Consider the following 23,563-nt stretch of genomic DNA (forward strand, 5'->3'; position numbering starts at 1 on the left):
AAAGATGGGAGTGGGGGGGTGGCTGGGGTTGTCACACAGTGGTAGATTGCTTGCCTAGTATGGATGAGGCACTGGGTTCGATCTTCAGCATCACATAAAAAAATAAATAAATAAAATAAAGGTATTGTGTCCATCTATAACTAATTTTTTTTAATTGAAAAAAGATGGTGGGGGTATACTTTAAGAAGTGAGGAATATATTCTTGGTATTGACTGTGGTAATAATTTCATGGAAATATATAATAGCTGTGTTTTAAAGGTTTATCTGTCTTCCAGTACAACTAAGGTACTTTAAATAGAGGATATTAAGAGTTATATATTTCTCATTTGAACTGTGTATTTCCTCCTTTTTTGCCTTCTGTTTATCTTTGATATTGAAAGAGAAATAATCTTATTAATTTTACTTCTTATTTTCATTTTTATTTTTCTACTGGTGGTTCAGTCTCTCTGGGAAATGTCCTACTGGAAGTAAAACATTTAAATTAAATGGTAGTTGGTTTTTTTTTTTTTTTTTAATACTAAGGCTGTTTTGATGGTTATAACAGAAAAATGAGAGCAAGGGTTCTTGTTGCTCTTACCATTATTTGTTTGAACCATAGCTCCTTTTAAAATTAAATTGTGATCATAACTGTTTGGGTTTTGGAGTTCCTTCTAATTAAGGTCAGGGACCTTATTTAGTATCTCAGCATTTATGGTGTTTTACTGGCAAAACAAGTGGTTATTGGCATTTTTAGTTTATTTGGATATTCTGTAAGTTGAAAATGCTATTAGTAATAAATGCTTACACCTTATAAGTACTTTTGTTCCATTTCAAATAAGAACACATTTAAATATTTTTCATTTAATACTCTAAATAACTTGTGAGGTGTGCTATATTATTCCCTTTTTATAGTTGAAGACTTGAAACTTATAAGGGTAAATAGCCTTCTTAGAATCATATGGCTAGTAAATGGAAAGGTGAGAGTTTGAACCTAGATCTATCTAATATATGTATTATCATAGTAGAACTAGACTTCCTAATATAGCAGTCAGAATTATTCTGCTCGCTTGACTTTTAGTGTAGTACAAAACTCTTTCAAAACTTTCTTCTAAGCCCTTTTCCATGGAAAGTCTCACAATTTCCTTTGTGCATTGATTGCCATTTGGAAGTATAACTATAGCTGTGTTTCTGTATTAGTAATATCACTACTTCAGGTAACAAAATATTTGAATACATTCAAGTAAGATGAATATTTGAAGAAATAGTTGAAAAAACTTTGATTGCTTTTTCACATACATGAAATCATAAATGTGTGTTAAGGGTCTTTTTAAAATTTTTTGTTAAGGGTCTTAATAAGGTCTTTTATCTGTCAGTGAATATGTTAAAGATTTTTTTGAGCTTTTTTGGCAAATTTGCAGCTTAAGTCTTGTGATAAGTATGTTGTCTTAGTAAAGTAATATCTAAATACTTATACTTTGGTCCTCTCTTGGGGAACACCTGAAATAGAGACAGCCTCCTAAGATTTTGCTTTGAGGTTTCATGAAGACTGAATACATGCTGTGACTGGACAAGAGACAAGTTTCATTGTATTGTGAGATGTATCCAGTAAACTTGGTTATTCAGGAATTTAATTAAGAGTTCCTAGGAACTTAAAACTTAAGGTAGTTTTTATATGCATCATGACTCAAAGGATTCTTTGTGTATTTATATACTGTATGTTTGAAGAAGGGACAGTTCTGACCTGAACTAGAATAAAGCAATGCCCATAGTTATCAGGACCAAAGGTGATATTTTAACGAAATACTGAAATTGCTATAATATGAAGTTTTTAAATGCTTCTAGCTTAAAGTCACTAAAGTTAGTGTCATTTCTTAGGCTATATTGTAATAAATTTGCCTTTTGTTAGGTCATAGGATATTTAGTTTACTGGATTGCCCTATAACATGGGATTAGCCTGATCTATAGCATTGGAATTAACATCTAACAATAGAGATGTCTTTCCACTTTTTTTTTTTTCAGTCTTTGGGAATCACACTTTGAAGATTAAATGTTCATAGTGACAGCAAGATATGGTAGAAGGTACCCAGAATTTCAAGTCAGAAGATAAGAATTTAAGTACTAAATGCATTGAAACTAGCTATGTGGTCCTGGAGCAGTGAATTCTCCTTTCTTAACCTTATTATCTTTACATGGAGAAAGAAGATAAACATTTCTACATCATAGGACTTAATATTAGCCCTAATAATTTTAATAGATGAATAATAATATATTGCTAGATTACTAAGAGGTTTGCAAAGTACTTTTATACAGATTTAAGGAAGATATATTTATGTATAACATGTCTATAAAAGGACTTTTCAAATTATGAAGTACAGTGTGATTATTAATTGGTAGTTTCAAAATTACCTAAATTAGTGGCTGTGCTGTTAGTGGTTTGGATATGATTTGTCCTCTAAGGATTCGTGTGTTAGAAACTTAATATTACTCAGTGTGGAAATGTTAAGAAGATGGTGGGATCTTTAAGAGGTAGGTGTTAGTGGGAAGTCCCTGAGTCATTGGAAGCATGTCTTTGGAAGTGATTAGGGTAGTTCTGTGGGACCCTGAGTTACTTCTCTTGCGAGTGAGTTATAAGAGTGAGACCAACTCCTAAACTGCTCTTTGACTTCATGTCTGGCAATGTGATTACTCTCTCTGGCACATGTTCCCTCCATCTGCCATAAGTTTCTCACCAGGAGCTAATGTTGGTGCTATGCCCTTGAACCTCTGAAACTGTGATCTAAATAAACAATTTTTCTTAACAAGTTATACTGCCTCAGATATTTTATTGTAGTAACAGAAAATAGGCAAATATAGGCTGTTTTAGCTTTAGTTATTTGAATGATATCAAATTTTTCTAAACTCAGAGAATACACTTAATTTATTTTGCTAAAATAAAAATTTTGAAGTGTTTTCAAAGTGTTAAGATTTGTTTTGAATTTAAATTGCAATATGATGAAAATAAGATGAAAAAAAAAAGGAAATTAAATTACAATACCATCTTGCCTCTGCATTATTAGAGATAGTGACCCAGGAAAATATCACAAATGGTCAGAAATAGTTGGGGGCTGATGTCATATTTGGAAACCACTATTAGGTTCCCTCTCTAGTAAGCAAAAATAAGATATCATTTAGTGAGAAATCACTGTGGCTATTTAAATATAAATATTTATGAGTTTATGTTTATCTTATGATTTTTAATTGGCCTGTACTAGTGTTTATCTGTAGTTAAAGGGCTGGCAAATGCCTCTGTTGGCCAGCTTTGGGCAGGATTTCCAGTTATCCTTTTGAGAACACTTTTGACTCTGGATTCGGTTGATAATTATGTGTATAATTAAGGATTTTTCAAAGCTTATTTGCATCAATATTTTTTCTAGAGGAATTATTCTGAAAAAACTACCTTCCCAGTGATAAAACCTTTTGTTTTAGTTTACCTTTTGTGCCTAAAACTGACTACTATCAATTGGGTAATTGATAAAGAATATTCAAGTTCAGGAGGCTGGGAAGTCCAAGAGCAGGGCTCCAGCAGCTGCTGAGGGCCTTCTCAATGCATGATAACATACTGCATTGGGGACCAAGTTTTCAGCACACAAATCTTTGAAGACATATTCAAACCATAATACCTTTTATGTGCATTTAGAACCTCATAGCTTCTAGAAGTTCTTTCTAAAGTATAACTTAAATAGTTCCTTTCAGAGGTTAAGTAGCTGATACTTGTAGACTAACTACTAGTTAGGGCATTTTAAAAGAAATATTCTGCCTTCAAAACCTCTATTTTTTATTGATATAAAACATATATTAAGAAAAGATCAACATAATATAAGGCAGTAGATAGTAAGTAATAGCAGGTGGTTGTGGCATGTACTATTAGTTGCCTCCCAGAACTTATTTCCCCTTGCTAATGTAATCTTGATTGTGTTTTCGTGGCACTGTGTCCCACATTGGTCCATGACAATCGCGTTCCTTGATTTCCCATCTTCTGCAACTCAGGGTAGCTATGTGACTCTGCGATGGCCAGTGGTTATCTGTTTTAATTCTCTATTACTGCTTGATAATATTGTTCCTAAATGTACTAACATAATAAAAATTACTATGAATTCTCATGGTTTCTGTGGATCAGAAATTCAGATAAGTCTGGTGGGGATAGCTTGCATCTGTTCCATGATGTCTGAGGTCTTAGCTAGAAGACTTAAAGCCGGGACTAGGGTTATATGAAAGTGCATTCATGCTGTCCGGTGGTTAAAACTTGTGTTTGTATTTGTTGGGAGCTGACTAGAACATTAGTATCTGGTCTTGACATGCTTGCTGTATAACACACACACGCACACACACACACATACACACACACGTATATATAGAGAGATAATGTGCAAGCACAGGCCCCAGATAAATGGAAGCTAGATTTTTTTTTATGATCTTTTGTCAGCAGTTATATTGAGTCATTGTGCTTCATTGTGTTAGTTGGGACTGTTACAAGTCCTCCTCTAGTTCCAAGAGAGAACCTGGTCTCCCTTCTCAGTTGGAAGAGGTCTGTCACATTACAAAAAGAACATAAGAGATGGGATAAATGTATTGGGGTGGCCATCTTTGGAAAACAACAGTTTATCACAGCATTTAAAGAAAGGTTTATTGAGGGGGGATGTTTAGGAAGTTTTTATATTCCAAGTAAACGGGAGATGATGTTTCTGGCATGATCCTTTGTTGTGTATCCCTTCTTCCTGTCTTAAAGTAATAGCAACCAACTGTACCCATGAGCGATAAACCAACCTGCTAAGGATGTTGATATTTTTGCATTTCAGCCCTGGACTATTTCTATACTTTTTTTTTTTTTCTGAGAGGAAATAAATAACCTATTTGTTTAAATTACTTTATCAAGACTTTTTTTTTTAATAGCTAATCATAATCCTCCAACTCAGGGTTGTCAACCTTGAATATGCATAGAAATCACCTGGAATGCTTGTAAAAACATGGATTTTGAAAAAGAGTTTCTGTGACATTATGTCAATGGGTCCCAAGAGTTTGTGTTTGTGACAGGTTTCTGGTGTTGCTGGGTTTAGGACCCAGTTATGGGATTTGGAAATTCAGAGAACAGAGAGTGATTAGGGGTGATCTAAAGGGAGAGATGGAACTTGGGATAGACAGGTAAGCTTTGAATCATTAGGATTCAGGAAGCAATTCCAACAACTCCTCTGTTAACACAGGAATGTTCAGAGGAAGAATAATTGTATTGTGAGATTTGTAATCTAATCAGTCCATCCTAGTTTGAATAGACTGACTGTGTAGTAACTGCAGGCAGATGGAGTGTGGCTGGAGGAGGTGGGTCACACAGGTGGTGTGTCCTGGAAGGGTTTGTCTTTCCTGTGGCCTCTTCCTCCTTCCTGTTTTTCTCTGCTTGCTGTCACTATGAGGTGAGCTGCTTTCCTTAGCTATACCCTTCAGTCATGATGCCCTGCTTCACTTTGGACCCAGAGCAATGGAGTCAGCTATCTATGGACTGAAATCTCTGAAACTGTGAGCCCCAAGTAAAATTTCCCTCTCCTACATACATTGAGCTCAGAACTAGATGATGACCTTTCTGGGATGAGGGGTGGCAAAAAAATATGTGTTGGCTATTGTTTATGCCTACGAAGCATCTGTTCTTTTCCTTCCTATGGACCTATGATAAATGCCCTAGTTCTCAATGTTGACATGCTCCACCCTCCAGTTCCCTGTAACCAACATGCATCAAGATCCCACCCTCAGTCCAGGGGTGCCCTGATTGGTCCAAGAGTTAATCAATCTCCCTTGCCAATCAGCAGTTCAGGGATGATCACATTTCCTAATTCTGGCAAATGGGAAACAAGGGAAGTCTTCTAAGCTTCTTGGGATGCTCTTCCTTGTTCTTTGAGAAAAATCTGTGGGAAGCTACTCTTTTGCAGGACATGACCAAGGAAGCCTGTAGCCTTAACTAGTCCTTGATGACATTAATCAACAGTTTTTTAAAATTTATTTATTCTAATTTGTTATATATGGTAACAGAATGCATTTCAATTCATTGTACACATATAGAGCACAATTTTTCATGACTCTTGTTGTATACAATGTAGAGTTACACCAAGTGTGTCTTCATACATAGACTTAGGGTAATGAAGTCCATCTCATTGGTAGAGTGGTCGTCTCACATGCATAAGGCCCTGTGTTCAGTCCTCAGCACCACACACACGCGCACACACACACACACACACACACAAAGTTTCCACAAAGAAAGATTCTGAAAATAACCAACAGTTTATTGCTGGCTTTGCAGATATGTTAATCTGTGTATTTTCTTATGGTTTAAATTTGTGGAATTGAACTAGCAGCATCAGTATGACCTGTGAGCTTGTTGGAATTTCAGGTACTACCTTAGTCCTACACAATCAGGATCACCTTTTAACAAAATCCCCAGGTAAGTTCTATACACACAAAAGGTTCAGAAGTGTTATTTTAAGCTAATTTGAGTTCAAGTTTTATTTACTTGCAACTGGAAACATCCTGATGTGACATTCTTTCTGCTCCTCCCCGAAGAAAGAATAGCCTTCTCCATGCATGTCGTATAGAAATGGCCGGGGGGGGGGGGGGGGGGGNTTAGAGCATGAATTGCCCTACACTTCAAGGTTGCTGTGGTTACATGGAATGCCAGACCCCATGCCCTATGGTGGGACATTCCATGAGTTTGGAAGAGACAAACTCTAAGCATGTGGATGGTTAGTGACAAAGAGAATCTGATGCAGCTGGGTGTGGTGGCACATGCCTGTAATCCCAGCGGCTTGAGAGTTCAATGCCAGCCCCAGCAATTTAGCAAGGCCCTAAGCAACTCAGTGAGACCCTGTTTCAAAATTTTTAAAAATGAATAAAAAGGTCTGGGAATGTAGCTCTCAGTTTAAACGACCCTGGGTTCAAGCCCTGGTACCAAAAACAAAATAAAACAAACCACCAAAAAAAAAAAAGAAGCAAAGAATCTGATGCCATACATATGACATATCCAATATAGGCCAGTACGTCTTTCCCATTTTCTAGAAGGGGAAATAAGGTATAGTGATCACAGATTTTTCCTAAGGTCACATGGCTAGTGAGTGGAAAGTTCAAGATTTAAACATAGTCTGGCTCTGGAAACTGTGGAAGGCCAAACCATGGATTTTATGTAGCAGCAAAGGAGAGTCACTAAAAGGTTTCAGGCCAGGGAGCAACTTGATAAAGAGCTTTTAAATAAAACTCTCAGTCTCCATTGTGCTCATCTTCCTGTCTGGCAAAACTTCAATAGTAGGTGTCCCCAGTGAGGCGAGGCCATTCAAGACAGGCTTTGAGGGATTTGAGGAAACTCTGATGGAGTCCAAAGCTTCATCTGGGCTTTGATGTTGCCTCTTAAACTTCGTCTTCATCTAAGCTGCTCCTACCAAGAGATGAGTTGGTTGGAGGCAGGCAGCAACTGGGTAGAAAAACAAAACTGAGGAAGAGATAGACCTAAAGACCAGGAGCAAGAGGACCATCTGTCTGTCCACTGCTGACCTGCCCTGGCAGGCGCTGATGAATCCTTTGATGTTGCCGGAGATGGTCAGATCTCATGAACTGTCGGCCACACTGATCACATTCATATGGTCGATACCTGGTGTGTATCCGCATATGTCGTCCAAGCTCATCAGAACGAAAAAAAGACCACGTGCAGCCTTCCCAGGTGCATCTATAAGGCTTCTCACCTGTGTATTTGCGCTGGTGACTCACAAGGTGTGAGCGCTTGGTATAGGCTTTTCCACAGTTCTTATACTGACAGCAATAAGGCCTTGAAAGGGGAGATTTCCTCCTGGGTGCCGCTTTCTGGCCACTGGAGTTCTCTGCTCTCCTTGGAGCCTGGGTGGGCGGCTCAGGTAGGAAGAGGTCTTCCTGGCAGTCTAACTTGTCCACAAAAGCATCAAGGGAGTCTAAGGTCCGCAAAGACTGGGACCTATCTGAGGGCATCTCAAGGTCATAGGGATCTCTAGGCGGCAACATCTGAATCATGGAGGGGAGCACAGGCTGGGTCTCAGTGGATGGCATGTTTGGGGCCCATAACATTTTAGGAGTTAAAGAGGGTCTGAGAGAAGGTAGTAATTGGGGATCAGAATAAGGCATTGTTGGGGCACTAGTGTGGGACACGGAGATGCCACTTGAATCTGGGACTGGCAGCCTGTTGGGGGGTATCTTCAGATTCTCACTGAAGGTCCTGGCCATTCCTGGAATACTGGGCTCTCCTAAAGGCATCATCATCTGGGGCTCCTTGCACATCATTATCCCTGGCCGGGAGGGAGAGACTCCCTGACAGTAAGTCATCTGGGAAGGGACAAGAGCCGCTTGTGGGCAACAGTTCACAGAGTACTCCGGTAGTAACACATCGAACTGGGGCCCCACTTCACCCATATTCTGCACGGGTGCCTCAGCAGACACCAAAAAGGTCCCTAACATCTCTGTGCCCTGAGGAAAGTATTGAGTGTCTAGTGGGCTGTGGTTCCAAGAGGTGAGTACTCCGCCACATCTGGAAGACAGAGACATATCCAAGATGGACATTGCTCTCTCGTCATCATTTCAATTATTCTTAAATCTAGCTTCAAGGAAGATCTCTGCCTTCCTACAGCTTGATTTCATTTGGACAGCCCACGGGCACAGGATCGGTTGGTGCGCAGTCTGCCACCGTCTTGGCTCCTCAGCCTCGTGCTCCATCTCAACCAGGACCAGCTGCACCCTGGGACTGTGAGGGATCCAGACCCACTTCAGGCCAGGGCAGAGGCCAGATGCAGCAGCCGTCAGGCGTCCCAGCACCAGTACGCCACAATCGCTTGGTTGAGCTTCTCCCATTTCTTATTTTAATAGAAATGACAGTTATTGGGTCATAATATAGGCTTTAAAAAAGTTTTCACCACACTTTGATATGTCATTTAAAATTTTTTTAAATAGTTATTTTTTAGATGAAACTTGTTACTTATAGTTAAAAAGACTCTAATGGCAAGTCAGGAGATATGAGCTTAGTGTGCTGGTTGAATGTCATTGTTGAGAATTGCATTTTACCTCCATTAGGATTACCCCTTTCCACTTTCTACTCAGCTCCATTCCCATTTCAGCTAAATAGAGTTTTATACTGTACTGTATAGAACCATTAAGCTCTGGGGATCTATTCTTGCAAAGTATAGTCCAGATGTGCATTCAGTAACCTGAACAGAGTAAAGAATTTCATCCCCTTGTTATATCTGTGTTTATGAAGGCCAAAGATAACCAATAAATTAAATCTACTAACAATCTAGGAATTTTGAGAAATTTTCTTCTTGCTTCTCTTTACACAGAGTTAGGTGTCATGTCCCAACAAAGCCAAACATACTTTAGAATTGTACTTTTTGTTTGCTTATCCTTCTAGAGTCCTTAATGAGTATAAAACAGGATAAACTAGATGCTTCAGTTCATAAATTAGACTATCATTCTGTAATTAATTGATACTGAACTGCCACTGTAGTGTGTTTTACAGTGAGAATTGCCTGTGATCTCTATTCTTTCAGAAAGGTCTTAGATCTAAAAACAGTATTTTAAAGAAAACATAGTTATGCTGATTGATTTTATTATCTTTAAAATATTTACTATGGCCTAGGCATTGTGCTAGCTAGCACCATGAAAAGTGACTTCTAGTTCCCATTTTAGAAATGATAAAATTGAGACTAGAGAGATTAAGTAACATGCAGAAAATCATATAGTTAGTAACCCATGACTAATGCTCCCCAGACTCGTTAAGGTCCGCAAGGATTTAAATTCTACCAGGCAAGAAAGTGACATGTAAATAGTTCACTAAAATAAAGTGGAAAATAAATAAAAATCTTAAGTTGAAGTAAGATTTAAAAAGAGATAAAATTTATTGAGAACATAGAGGAGGAAGAAGGAGAATCAGGAAATAAAAAAACAACCATTAATTTCCCCTCCTACTTCTCTAGGTACTCAAGCCTCTTCTGACCTCTCATTCACTTTGTGTCATCACCATTGTAATCAACGCTTAAAATTTTTTTGAAAAATATTTGTTTTTGTTGTAGATGGACACGATATCTTTATTTTATTTATTTTTATGTGGTTCTGAGGATCGAACTCAGTGCCTCACATGTGGGAGGCAGGCGCTCTATTACTGAGCTACAGCCCCAGCCCCAACACTTAAAATTTTGATGTTTAAATTTTCTTCATATTCTCACATTTTATCAATCTGTAAAACATTTGATTTATTAACAGGGTTTCTTGCTAACCATCCCTTCCTGTCCATTTCCACTATTAACATCCTCATTTTATTGATCACTCTACCATATAGGTCTGTGATTAGTAAACTTCAGTTGACCTAAGAATCATATAATGGTGCTTTGTTAAAGAATCAAGAGGTTTTGATTCATAGCAAGAGATTTTGATTCTAATGCACATCAAAGCTGAGAAACACTCACTAAGGCAGCACTTCTGAACATGATCTGGGACCTCTGGGGAATCCCCAGGACTCTATCAGGGATCTGCAAAGTCAAAACTATTTTCATAGTTACGCCAAGATGTCAGTTGCCTTTTCCATTGTGTGGACGTTTGTGTTAATGGTGAGAAAACAGTGACAGGTAAAATTTGTAGTGTCTTAGGACAAATTTGAAAATTAAAAAAAATCCTGTTTTCCTCAGTGAATCAGTTAAAATTAGTAATTTCATTAAATCTTAAACCTTAAGTGCACATTTATTAATAGGCTATTTGACAAGGTGGAAAATACTTACAGGAATGCAGATTATATTCTGAACTATGAGTGCCTCAAGGAGCAGCATTTTTGCAGTAGTTTTGAGTTGTGAGTTAAACTAGCTGCTTATTTCATGAAACCCCATCTCATGAAACTGTGGTATATATACTCATTTGAAAAAATGTCCAATAGACAGCTATAGTTATTCAGACTTTGATATTTGATAAAAATTTTCTAGAAAATAAGTAAGATTTTGTCATTGATAATTATAAAATTTAAGCTTTGAAGCAAAAAGAGAAACTTGGAAAACTTCTCAAAACTTAACATCTTTTCTTTTAAATTTTTTGTAATTGTAGATGGATACGATACTTTTATTTTATTTATTTATCTTTTGTGGTGCTGAGGATCAAACCCAGGGCCTTACATGTACTAGGCAAGTGGTCTACCACTGAGCTACAACCTCATCCCTTAAAAGCTTTTCTGATGAGATTGATGATATTAGGAAGATCTGCATAACCTTTTCCACATAAATAATGCATTGTATTATAAAAATATACCTGGGTCAGGATTTCTTCAAAGTGCAAGGTAGAGCAATGAATTTTTAACAGCATGAAAATTTGCTGATATGGTTTCAGAGTTCATACGGCAACACCTTTTCCAAATTATTGCTTGTTGAGTTTGATGTACTTTCAAGGAAGAATATCTGTAGTTACTTGAAAAAAACCATTAAAACCAACATCTCTAGCAATTAGAGAAATGCAAATCAAAACTAAGATTTCATCTCACTCCAGTCAGAATGGCAGCTATTAAGAATACAGACACAATAAGTGTTGTTGAGGATGTTGGGAAAAAAGCATATATAGCGGGTGGGACTGCAAATTGCTGCAACCAATCTGGAAAGCAGTATGAAGATTCCTTAGAAAACATGGAATGGAACCACCATTTGACTCAGCTATCCCACTCCTTGGTCTATACCCAAAGGACTTAAAAACAGCATACTATATTGATGCAGCTACGTCAATGTTTATAGCAGCACAATTCACAATAGCTAAATTGTAGAACCAATCTAGATTCCCTTCAATAAATGAATGGATAAAGAAACTGTGGTATATATGCCCAATGGAATATTACTCAGCATTAAAAGAGAATAAAATATGGCATTTACAGGTAAATGGATGGAGTTGGAGAATATTATGCTAAGTGAAGGAAACAAGACCCAAAAAACTAAAGGCTGAATGTTTTCTCTGATAAGTAGATGCTGATCCATAATGGGGGTGTGGGGCAGGGAGCATGGGAGGAATGGAGGAACTCTAGATAGGGCAAAAGGGAGGAGGAGGAAGGGAGGGGGCATGGAGGTTGGAAAGATGTGGAATGAGATGGACATCATTACCCTAAGTACATGTATGAAGACATGAATGGTGTGACTCTACTTTGTGTACAACCAGAGACATGAAAAATTATGCTCTATATGTGTACTATGAATTGAATGCATTCTGCTGTTATGTATAACAAATTAGAATAAATAAATTTTAAATTTTTAAAAAGCCATTAAGCACCCCCCCCCCCCCCACCTAATTGTGTATCTCTGTAAGGCCAGATTATCTTTAGATACTTCAGCCAGAGCGTGACATTTCAACAGATTCCAGAAGTACATGAGAATGTAGCTGCTTTCTATTGTGATTTGAGGGACATAAAACAGTGCCACCTTCTTCATTATCTTTTAAAACCAGTTATTTTTATTAAATGTGTTAATGTGCAATGAAGTTTTTATTATCTTAAAAGAAATTACTATCCACTTAATAAGTTTGAATTCTAATTCAAAATGATTAACTATGGTAAACACCATATTATAAAACTATAAAACACCATATAACAAACTGTGGTAAGTACCACATATATAAAAACTCTTTGGAAACCTCAATAAGTTTTAAGAGTGTAAAGAGATCTATAATGGAGTAAGAAAATTTCAAGGGCTGAGAGTGTAGCCCAATGGTCAAGTACTTGCCTAGCATGTGCAAAGACCTGGGTTTGAACCCTAGCAACAGAGAAAGAAAGAAAGAAAAAATTTTAGGATTTTTAAAATTTAAATGAGATAATATTTATAATCACCTTCAAAAAATAATGTTATCATGTTTAAAATTTTTTTTAGTTGAATACAATACCTTTATTTATTTTTATGTGGTGCTGAGGATTGAACTCAGGGCCTAGCACATGCTAGGCGAGTGCTCTACTGCTGAGCCACAATCCCAGCCCTGTTATTATATTTTTATACCTTTATTTGATTTGTTTATATTATGTGGTACTGAGGATCAAACCCAGTGTCTCATGCATGCTAGGCAAGTGCCCTACCACTGAGCTACAGCCCCAGCCCCAGCCCCAGCATCCAAATTTTAGATTCTTTATCAAGTGAAGTTCAACTTTTAAGTTTGCATTCAAAGCCTTCTTAATTTGGCCCTGGCATACTTGTCCATCTGGTGTCTTATATTGTCCTAAGATATAAACTTTGGAGTATCCCTTTGAGTGTGCACCCAATAATACATTAATTCAATCATGTATTCATTCAGCAGACATATCTGTCCTCATTGAGTTATTTATTTATTTATTTATTTTTAAATTTTTTATTGTTGGTTGTTCAAAACATTACAAATTTCTTGATATATCATATTTCACACTTTGATTCAAGTGGGTTATGAACTCCCATTTTTACCCCATATAGAGATTGTAGAATTACATCAGTTACACATCCATCAATTTACATATTGCCATACTAGTGTCTGTTGTGTTCTGCCTCATTGAGTTTTTATCTAATATTATGTTGTCTAATATGGTAACTCCTAGTCATAGATAGGTATTAATTTTAAATTCAATAAACTTAAATACAACTGAAGATTCCATTTTCAGTGGCTCATTTCAAGTATTCAGTAGCTACATGTGGTGAATGGTTACTGTATTGGACAGCACAGATATAGGATGGTGACCACACATTCTATAGAAAGTTCTCTTGGATGCATTTTTGTACTTCTTAGCGCTCCTAATATGCCCCTCCCTACACTGACTATTTCTACCACATCCCAATTCTCTCCAGTGCCCTGGCATGCTTCCTAGCTTTTTACTAATCAAATACTAAATACTGACTCAAATATTAAATCACTCTAGCTGGACATAATCATTATTTCTAGTTTTATAACATTAATTTTGTTCTGATATGTTTCTTATGACCTGTATCTGTTACCTGGCATATGGGACAGATGGTTATGGTATCTCTCCTACTAAGCTCATTGATGGTAGGAACTTCTTTATAGATTGGTGCATCCTAACCATCATACTGTAAGTAGAAAAAAAGAAAAACAAGCAAACAAAAGCAAAGATGGGGACAGATGGAGTAGTCAGTGAACGTATTAATTTTACAGTTTTATTTATTTATGTTTTTTATTTATTTATTTATTTTAATTTCTTTTAATTAGTTACGACAGTACAATGATCTTGACATATCGTACATTTGAATCAGATGGGATATAATTTCTCATTTTTCTGAGTGTACAGGTTGCAGAATTACATTGGTCATGCAGTCACGTATATACCCACAGCAATAATAATGTCTACTGTATTCTGCTGTCCTTCCATTCCCCCTTACCCTCCCCTCCCCTCCCATCACTTCTCTCTACTCAATCTAATGTGACCCACTTCTTCTTTTTTTTCCCCCTCATGTTGTCATACCTGTATTCTGTATAACATATAACGAAGGGGATCTCCTTCCCTTTTCCATGCAATTCCCATTCTCTCTCCCTTTCCCTCCCAATTTTACAATTTTAATTTATACTAAAAATGTTCTCTCAGGCAGCTTTGCAAGATGGTTAGGATGTCTTGGAATAAGAATTATATTTACATAGTTCTTTTTACTTCTGTCTCTCTTCAGTTTCAGAACCCCTCCCAGCTTTTTCTTGGATGTCCAATAGACACTTCAAATTCATTATGTTGAAACCTGAACTTAGGGTATAATTGGCTCCTTTTGACCAAAGATGAGGAAATTTGAGTCTAAAAAGACAAAATGGAGGTGGGGCACAACTGATAGAAGTACACATCTCATTGGTAACCATGTAAGAGACTATAGCACTAATTTCTTAGTTTGAAAATTGACAATTAAAAGGAAAGAAGTAAGCATTTATCCAACCTCTAACAATAACTATATTGCAAGGAAGTCAAGTAGGAGGTCTTTACAGAAGAGTTTCAGCTAATAAATGGGAAGGAATGATAGAAGACCATTATTTTGTATCCTTTTAACGTTTATTAATTTAGACAGTAATCACCAATGATTAAGTATTGAGTGAAAGGTTAAATATGATGAATGCTGCAGTGCTTTTTTTTATTAGTTACACATGACAGTACAATGATCTTGACAATTCATACATTTGAATCAAATGGGGTATAATTTCTCATTTTTCTGATTGTACAGGTTGCAGTGCTTTTTTTAAGTATGTATAATGCCCCTTTATCTAAATATGCACCTAAAATAGTAGAATTGGATCTCAGATTGAGTTTGCTCATAATTATATGTATGGTATGGTTTTGACAGGATATGACAGATGTGGGTTTTTTAGATTGTCATATCAGAAGTTACATGTTATTGATTTTGTGTTATTATTGTTGCTGTTAGTTTTAATTATTTTGTTTAGGAGTACCTGTCAAGTGCTTGCTGGGTTTTTCCAGTATAAAGTTACTGTTTTCTCCTTTGGAATCAATAAATATGTTGTGAAGAGATACTTTGAGACTATGTTATATCTTGTAATTCCTGAAATTTTACTTTGTTTTAACATTCACTGATGTTTCTTATTTGAATCACTTCCAAGTTGAGCATCCCTAATCTGAAAGTCTGAAAGCCAAAATGTTCTAAATCCAAAACTTTTTGAGTACCAACATGATGCCACAGCTGGAAAATTTCCCACCTGACCTCATATAATGGGTAGCAGTAAAAAAAAGACACACTAAAAATATCATACAAACTTACATTCAGGCTATGTGTGTGAGGTGTATATGAAGCACAAATGAATTTCATGTTTATACTTGGATTCCATCCTCAAGATATGTTATTATATGTATATTCCCCCCGCCAAAACAAAAACAAAACAAAACAAAAAACCCCTGAAATCTAAAATGTTTCTTGTCTCAAATACTTTAGATAAGGGATACTCAACCTGTGTTATTGTGATGATGGTTGTCAAATGGTGACTTTCTAATTCTACTATTTTACCTACATTTATTAATTATTTCTACCATAAAGAAGAGACATTCTTTTATCTCCCATTTATTTATATATTTACTTTTATAAGCACGAACTCATGTTTTTCTTTTAAGTTTTTACAAAACTACTATCATTATTTATTTTGATACTGAAATTGTCTCAGATTTGGCCAGAGAGAACTCCTTCAAGTTGGCATATATGAGCTTTTGACATACTGTCATCACTCTTTGAGTGCTTTCTTACCTTTGGACATAAAACAGTGTTTTGAGCTCATCTTGTATTTTCTAGCACTCGCTGTAGAATCAGTCCTGGTTCCTTTTAAGAAACAATAGTATTAAGAAACCAAAATCTTAATTTTCTCTTAGTAGCCAGGGAGAGGGGGAAATAAACATGTATGTGTGTGCATATGTATCTACTTCTACATCTATAAATCTGTCTTTACCTAAATATATAAATATAATTATATATTAGGCATCATCATCATCATCATATACTAATAATTGATACTTCCACACCTATGTCTACATATTTACCTATTTCTATTTCAGTGTATATAAAAATCAGGACTGAATGCTGATATGTTCAATTCCAATCCAATTCCACAGAATTCATTCTTTTCTTCCTTCTTTCCATGTTTGTAACTCTCTACTTCAGTCGTGAGAAAACCTAATTCTTTTGTTCATAGTATATATATATTTTTTTATTTACTAAATTGTAGAGTATACAGAAAATAGTTTCAGAATAGTTGAACTTGATATACATGTTGGGAGGGAACCCCTACTATATAGTGCTTACAATTTGGAGGGTTTTTTTTTTTTCTTTTTCCTTAATCTTAGGTCAAAGGGAGTATAGTTCAAAGATGGATTCAAAAGTTATTTTGAGTTGGGCGCAGTGACGCAAACCTGTAATCCCAGTGGCTGGGGGTGGGGTGGGGACAGAGACCGGAGGATCATGAATTCAAAGCCAGTGTCAGCAACTTTGTGAGGCCCTAAGCAACTCAGTGAGGCCCTGTCTCTCAATAAAATATAAAGAAGGGTTGGGGATGTGGCTCAGTGGTTAAGGGCCCATGGGTTCAATTCCTGGTACTAAAACAAAACAACAACAAAAATATACATATTTTTAAATATGTATTTTTATATTATTATGTGTATTTATAGATATATATATATATACACAATATAAATATATATATTTTTGCTTCTCTATAGTATGATTATAAATACATTTGAAATGTAGTTCTGGGACTGGGGTTGTGGTAGAGCGCTTGCCTGGCATGTGTGAGGCACTGGGTTTGATCCTTAGCACCATATAAAAATAAATAAGTAAAATAAAGGTTAAAAAAATAAATATAGTTCTGTTTGTATATCATATTTGGATTTTCCTCCTACCCTGATTAATTTTATTTATGTTTTTATTTTTAATGTAGTTCTAAAAGTCAGGATGATGCAAAAGGTGTATTCAAAGAAATATCACAGACCTTCCCCCAGTTCCTTCCATCCTATTTTTACATGCTTGTCATTCCATCCTGTTCTCCTGCCTTCTTGCATAACTCTCTCATTTATCCTGTTTTGTGTTTCTTTTTGCTCAAAAGCAGATACATACAGATTTTATTTCTCCTTATTTCATATAACAGCATTTTATAGGTACTCTTACATTTTTATTAAGATATACTTCATATATCATAAAATTTACTCTTTTACAACCATCATCACTAATGCTAGAATGTTTTTATTACTCCAGAAAAGAACACTCCCATGCCTGTTAATAATCATTCTTCATTGCCCCTTCCTCTCAGCCCTTGTAAATCACTGATTTGTTGGCTATGGATTTGCCTTTTCTGGGTATTTGATACATGGATCATATAGTTGTTTTTTTTTTTTTTTTGTACTTTGTACCCCACCGAATGTACCCAACTCAGGATATGGTGGTAGTTGTGGCTTTGAAATAGATTGTCACCCCAACTCAGCTGAAACTCAGGATACAGTTGTCTAACATTTGTTTGGACCTGAGATGGAGTTCAGCTAACTGCTTTTTTAAGCTTCTGTAACTTGCTTGCTTGCTAACTGGAAAATTCCAGTCCTGTTTAGGTCCCACTGGTTACTGTTTTAACTTCTGTGATTGGCTTGCTTACATGAGGCTAAACAAGCCACTGACTTGTGGTTTTTGTGCTTATATTCCCAAGACACAGGCCAGGAAGCAGCTGTTCTCCCACAGAGCATCAGTCTCTACAGGTGGGTGATAGTCCCTGGCTAGGTAAATAAAGCTCTCTTTTGTTTGAATTCAGACTTAGAGTGTTTTCTGAGGCAGCTCCCCATTACAATGTTTTATACAAGCTGTGCTAAGAAAAATGGTTTTGTCAAACGCCCATTGCACTCATAGGGTCTCTTTCCATGGTGTCTTGTCTCATGATGAGTAAAGCGTGACTTAAAATTTTTTATTTTATTTTATTTTTTGATTGAACTCAGTGCCCCAGGGATTGAACTCAGGGGCACTCCACCACTGAGCCACATCCCCAGTCCTATTTTGTAGTTTATTTAGAGACAGGGTATCACTGAGTTGCTTAGTGCCTTGCAGTTGCTGAAGCTGGCTTTGAACTTGAAATTCTCCTGTCTCAGCCTCCCAAGCCACTGGGATTACAGGCATGGGCCACTGATAAGTGTGATTTACAATTGAATGCTTCCCGCCCCCCTCCCCGCACTCGATGTTTATATGCCTTTTCTGTGGTATGAACTTTCTGATGTCTAATTGAGAAGTCTATAACTTTCCACAGTGACTACATTTATTTATTTATAATATTTATTTATTTATTTATTTTAGTTTTTGGCGGACACAACATCTTTGTTTGTATGTGGTGCTGAGGATCGAACCTGGGCCGCACACATGCCAGGCGAGCGCGCTACTGCTTGAGCCACATCCCCAGCCCAAGTGACTACATTTAAATAGCTCCTTTCCTGTTTTTGTTGTGTCAGAAACTAAATTCTGACCAAAAGCTTGCCCATGTTCGTAACACACAAAGGATTTCTCTTTAGTATGAATTCTCATCCATTATAAGATGTAATGTCTGTCAGCATAATTTTCTTTTTTAAAAATTTTTTTAAAGAGAGAGAGAGAGAATTTTAATANACAAAAGGGTGGGGTTGCTGGCACGTTGCTTAGTGGTTAAGTGCAGTCCCTGATCCCTACTTCTTTCCCCACCCCACGGGGGGGAAAAACAAAAGAGAAAGAGAGTATTTTTGGTTTGGGAAACTGGAAGAATGAAATTATTATCAATGAGGAACATTGTGGACAGAGCAGATTTTAGGGGGAAGTCAGGAGATCAGTCCTGTATATATCAAGTTTGAGATGCCTCTTGGACATTCATGTGGGGATAACGATATCTAGGTGGGTTGCAGAAATTAGATATGGTGAATGTAATAGATCCTTTAGTAGAATTCCTGGCCTAATTATCTCTGGCAGATTAGAGAACATATTGCTACATGAAATAAAAATAATAGGTTCCAAAAAGGATATTCAGGGAAAAAAAGGAGCTCACAGAATATGACAGTGGAAAATTTTAAAAGATTGGAAGATAAGACTGAAGAAATCATTTAGAAAATAAGTCAAAGAAATGTAAAAATGTCAGAGAAATAATGGGCTGGTGAAATAGATTAGCGGTCAAGTGCTTGCCTGTCATGTGCAAGGCCCTGGGTTTGAGCACCCCAGCACCACAAAGGAAAAAAAAAAAGACATATTACTAGAACATTGAGAGTCAAAACAGAGAATGAAAACAAACAATTCACAAAGAAAGGAACAGGGATCATCAGAGTGTCACACTTTTAAAAGTAACACTGGAACCTGTCAGACAGAGGAACAATACCTTCAGAGTTCTGAAAAAAACTTATTAAAAACAGATTTCTATGTCCAGCCAAATTATTGATCAATAATGAGGATAGAATAAAAATCTTTTCCAACATGCAAGGTGTCAAAAAGTTTATCTCCTACACATCCTTCCTGAGGAAGTATTCTCAGGCAATCACAGTATTCTCTGAAGATTCATAAAGTGTACTACTCTGCTGCTGGATCCTCCCTAGTTGGAATGAAAACTGAGAAAACTTGTATTTAACTCCTTGAGCAACTATAATTGAACTGTTAAACCAGGAATTTGGGCCTGAATGTTGGGTTAGCTGAAGAATAGGCCCTGCTATACTCCACCCCCACCGCCCGAGATGAGTAGGGATAAACCATTCATTTTAGTTGAAAACTGAACAGATAAATATATTACTAATGTGAATATATAAATACATGCATTTGTCAGTTTTTGTTTTTGAATATATGCTACTGTCATGTTTACAAGAATATCTTATTTGTAAATTGACTGTGCAAGGGGAAAATATGTAGTTGTTTGCTTTTGAATACTAAAAGCAACTGGATTTTTTTTTGTTGGGGGTGGTGGTGTGTGGGGATTGAACTCAGGGACACTCAACCACTGAGCCACATCTCCAGCCCTATTTTTGTATTTTATTTAGAGACAGGGTCTCACTGAGTTGCTTAGTGCCTTGCTTTTTGCTGAGGCTGTCTTTGAGCTTGTGATCCTCCTGCCTCAGCCTCCCAAGCCACTGGGAATACATGCATGGGCCACTGTGCTATTGCAAGTGTATTTCTTATATAGTAATTTGTTTTACCCTCCTCAGATATGTTTTACATTAATTGACCTATGCCAATAAAGTACCACTCTAGCAATATCATAATGGATCTTCTTCTATAACCATAAAGTTATTTTGTAGTTAGAGATTGATTAAAAGCAAATAAAAAATTTTATTGTCTAAATAATTGTGCCTAAGAAATCGTAAACCTATTTGATTTAAACTTTATATTTCTTCTTTTGTTTAGTTTGACTACAATGTGAAATGTATCAGTTTTGTGTCACATTAGTATTTCTCAGATGTAGATGTAGCCTGTATTTACATCTAGTCTTGTTTCTTATTTGGCTAATACTCAGATAACTGATCCATAAAGAAAAACTACAGGAGTAGAAAAAGGTAATCTAAATAAAATTTATTAATTTAAAGTTTGAGTATTGTATAAGATTTTGTGGCAGTTAAGTTCCTACAATACATGATCATCCAGAGTCTAGGAACATTAGTTAATCCAGCCAGCAAACATGGATAGGGTGTGACAGCTATCCCTGTGCTAGGTCCAGAGATGACAGTTAGGACTTCCCTCTATCATTCTTAGTCCTACAGGAAGAAATTTGACACAAAACAGGTAAATATAATAGACGTTAAATATGTTATAGACAGTATTTTCCAAATGAATTAGATAGAGTTATCACATGAAAAGTATGTAATAAGAAGAAAAAATGGAAATGCTTTACATTTTGGGAAATGACAAACATTTCTATTTGTAGTAAGAGTAAGAGAGAGGGCTGGGGAAACCTGAATACAATTTGGCTTTCAAATGTCTCCCAGAGGCCCATGTGTGAAACACCTGGTTTTCAGTGTGGCACTATTGGAAGGTGGTATAGAGGGTTTAAGAGGTGGAGCCTATTTAGAGGTTTTATGTTATTGGGGGTGTGACCTTGAAGAGGATTGTGAAATTCCTAGTATCTTCCTCTTTCTCTCTTTTGCATCTTGGCCATGAGGTGAGTGACTTTGCTTTGTTGTGTTTTCCCCACCATCATTTGCTGCCTCACCATAGGCCCAAAGCAATGGGGCCAACTGACCATTGACTGAAATCTCCAGAATTGCAAACCAAACTAAATCTGTTCTAGTTTGCTTGTGGGTGCTTGTTACAGTAGTGGAATACAACTAATACAATGGAAACGCCTTCTCATGAGGCAGGCATGCTGCCCTTGGGAGTTAGGCAGTTTCTTCTGAAACAGTGTTTCCCAAAATTGCATGATGATAAGAAAGACCTAGAAAGTTTGTAAACAAACACAAACAAACAAAAAATTAACAAAATCCCCCAATAGACTGGGAAAATCAGAATCCTTAGAGAGGAGTAGAAATCTGAGTTTTTAACAAGCACCTTGATAATTCTTATTGTAACCAACTTACTAAACAAGTCCAGCAGATTAGAATGTAAGAAAATATTCTTTCCCCCAGTTTTTTAATCTACATTCCTTTGGCATCTTTTTTCCTCTGCTCATTATAGTTATACATAGTAGTTAGGTGCAGTTTGACAAAATCACACATGCATGAAATTTGATTTATTCCATTTTAACCCCCATTCCCCCTTCCTTTCCCACTCCCCATTTTCCCTCCTCTACTGATCTTCCTTTTGCTTATTTACTTATTTTTTATTTGATAGGTGCTTTCTACATATGCATAAAGGTGAAATTCCCTGTGGCATATTTATATATGCATATAGCATGATTTTTTAAAAATTAATTCCTCATTTCCTCACTGTTCTTGTCCCTTCTCCCTTCCTCCTTCTCAAATCTCCTTCTATTCTATTGATCTTCCCTGTATCTTTATGATACCCAACATCCCTCCCCACTTCTTTCCCTTATTTTGGTTTAGCTTCCCCACATGAGACAAAACATTCAACTCTTGATTTTCTGAGTCTGGCTTATTTCACTCAACATGATGTTCTTCAGTACCATTTACTAGTAAATGCCATAGTTTCATTCTTCTTTATGGCTGAATAAAGCTTCATTGTGTGTTAATACCATGTTTTCTTAATCCATTCATCTACTGACAGGCATCTGGGCTGGTTCCATAATTTGGCTAAATGCCAAGGAGTGAGATAGCTGGATAAAATGATGTTTCCATTCCTTGTTTTTTGAGGAATTGCCATGCTGCTTTCCCAAGTACTTGTACTAATTTATAGTCCCACCAACAATGTGTGAGTGTACCTTTTCCTTATCATTCTCGCCAGCATTTATTATTTGTATTTTTCATAATTGCCATTCTGACTTGAGTAAGATGAAATCTTAGTGTGACTTTTAAAAAAATATTTATTTTTTAGTTGTAGTTGGACACAATACCTTCATTTTATTTATTTATTTTTATGTGGTGCTGAGGCTCGAACCCATTGCCATGCACGTGCTAGGCCAGCGCTCTACCACTGAGCCACAACCCAGCCCCCTTAGTGTGATTTTGATATGCACTTCCCTGATTGCTAGAGATGTTGAACATATTTTTCATATATTTATTGGATGTTTGAGTTTCTTTTTTTGAGAAATGTCTTATTTCTTTAGTTCTCTTACATCTTTTAATGAAATCAAGGACATATTATACAGTGCGCGCGTGCGTGTGTGTGTGTGTGTGTGTGTGTGTACATGCATGTGCATGTATGTTTTGTTATTATTAAAGCAGTCTTGTCCAGCATAAAACTGGGAATTATATCCTGGTACAGGCCAGAACTATGACTCAGGATGCCTGATGGTAGTCTCATGTCAGGATTCTGTGTTCCTTTTTGCCTTTCAAGATTCCAGGTCCTCTGTGTTGGCCACAGAGTGAAGTAGTAGGGGATCTAGGGTCTTTAGAGTGGTTGGTAGAAGGGAGCATTCCAAACCTGTCAGATACTGGTAGCCTCTGGTAGTAATCTTAGTACATGATTATTTCTTTAAGATAGTGTCCAACTTCATCCTGAATCTCTTCGTC

At 36.6% G+C, this 23,563-nt stretch overlaps 2 protein-coding genes across 7 annotated transcripts in view; one reads left to right on the forward strand and one right to left on the reverse strand.

The window, feature by feature from the left end:
- Rad51b (RAD51 paralog B) overlaps window positions 1-23,563 on the forward strand; it is a 572,244-nt gene that overhangs the window by 59,153 nt on the left and 489,528 nt on the right. The window lies entirely within an intron of this gene.
- On the reverse strand, window positions 7,498-8,578 carry LOC107146360 (Krueppel-like factor 17). Its single transcript, XM_048798428.1, has one exon. It carries the CDS (start codon window positions 8,572-8,574, stop codon window positions 7,498-7,500), a length of 1,077 nt encoding a protein of 358 aa, XP_048654385.1. The 5' UTR covers window positions 8,575-8,578.

This window comes from Marmota marmota, unplaced genomic scaffold, assembly GCF_001458135.2.
Source record: "Marmota marmota marmota unplaced genomic scaffold, marMar, whole genome shotgun sequence".
NCBI classification, from domain to species: domain Eukaryota; kingdom Metazoa; phylum Chordata; class Mammalia; order Rodentia; family Sciuridae; genus Marmota; species Marmota marmota.

Coding starts and splice junctions, on each gene's coding strand:
- LOC107146360 (XM_048798428.1), bottom strand. CDS start 8,574: ATGTCCATCTTGGATATGTCTCTGTCTTCCAGATGTGGCGGAGTACTC.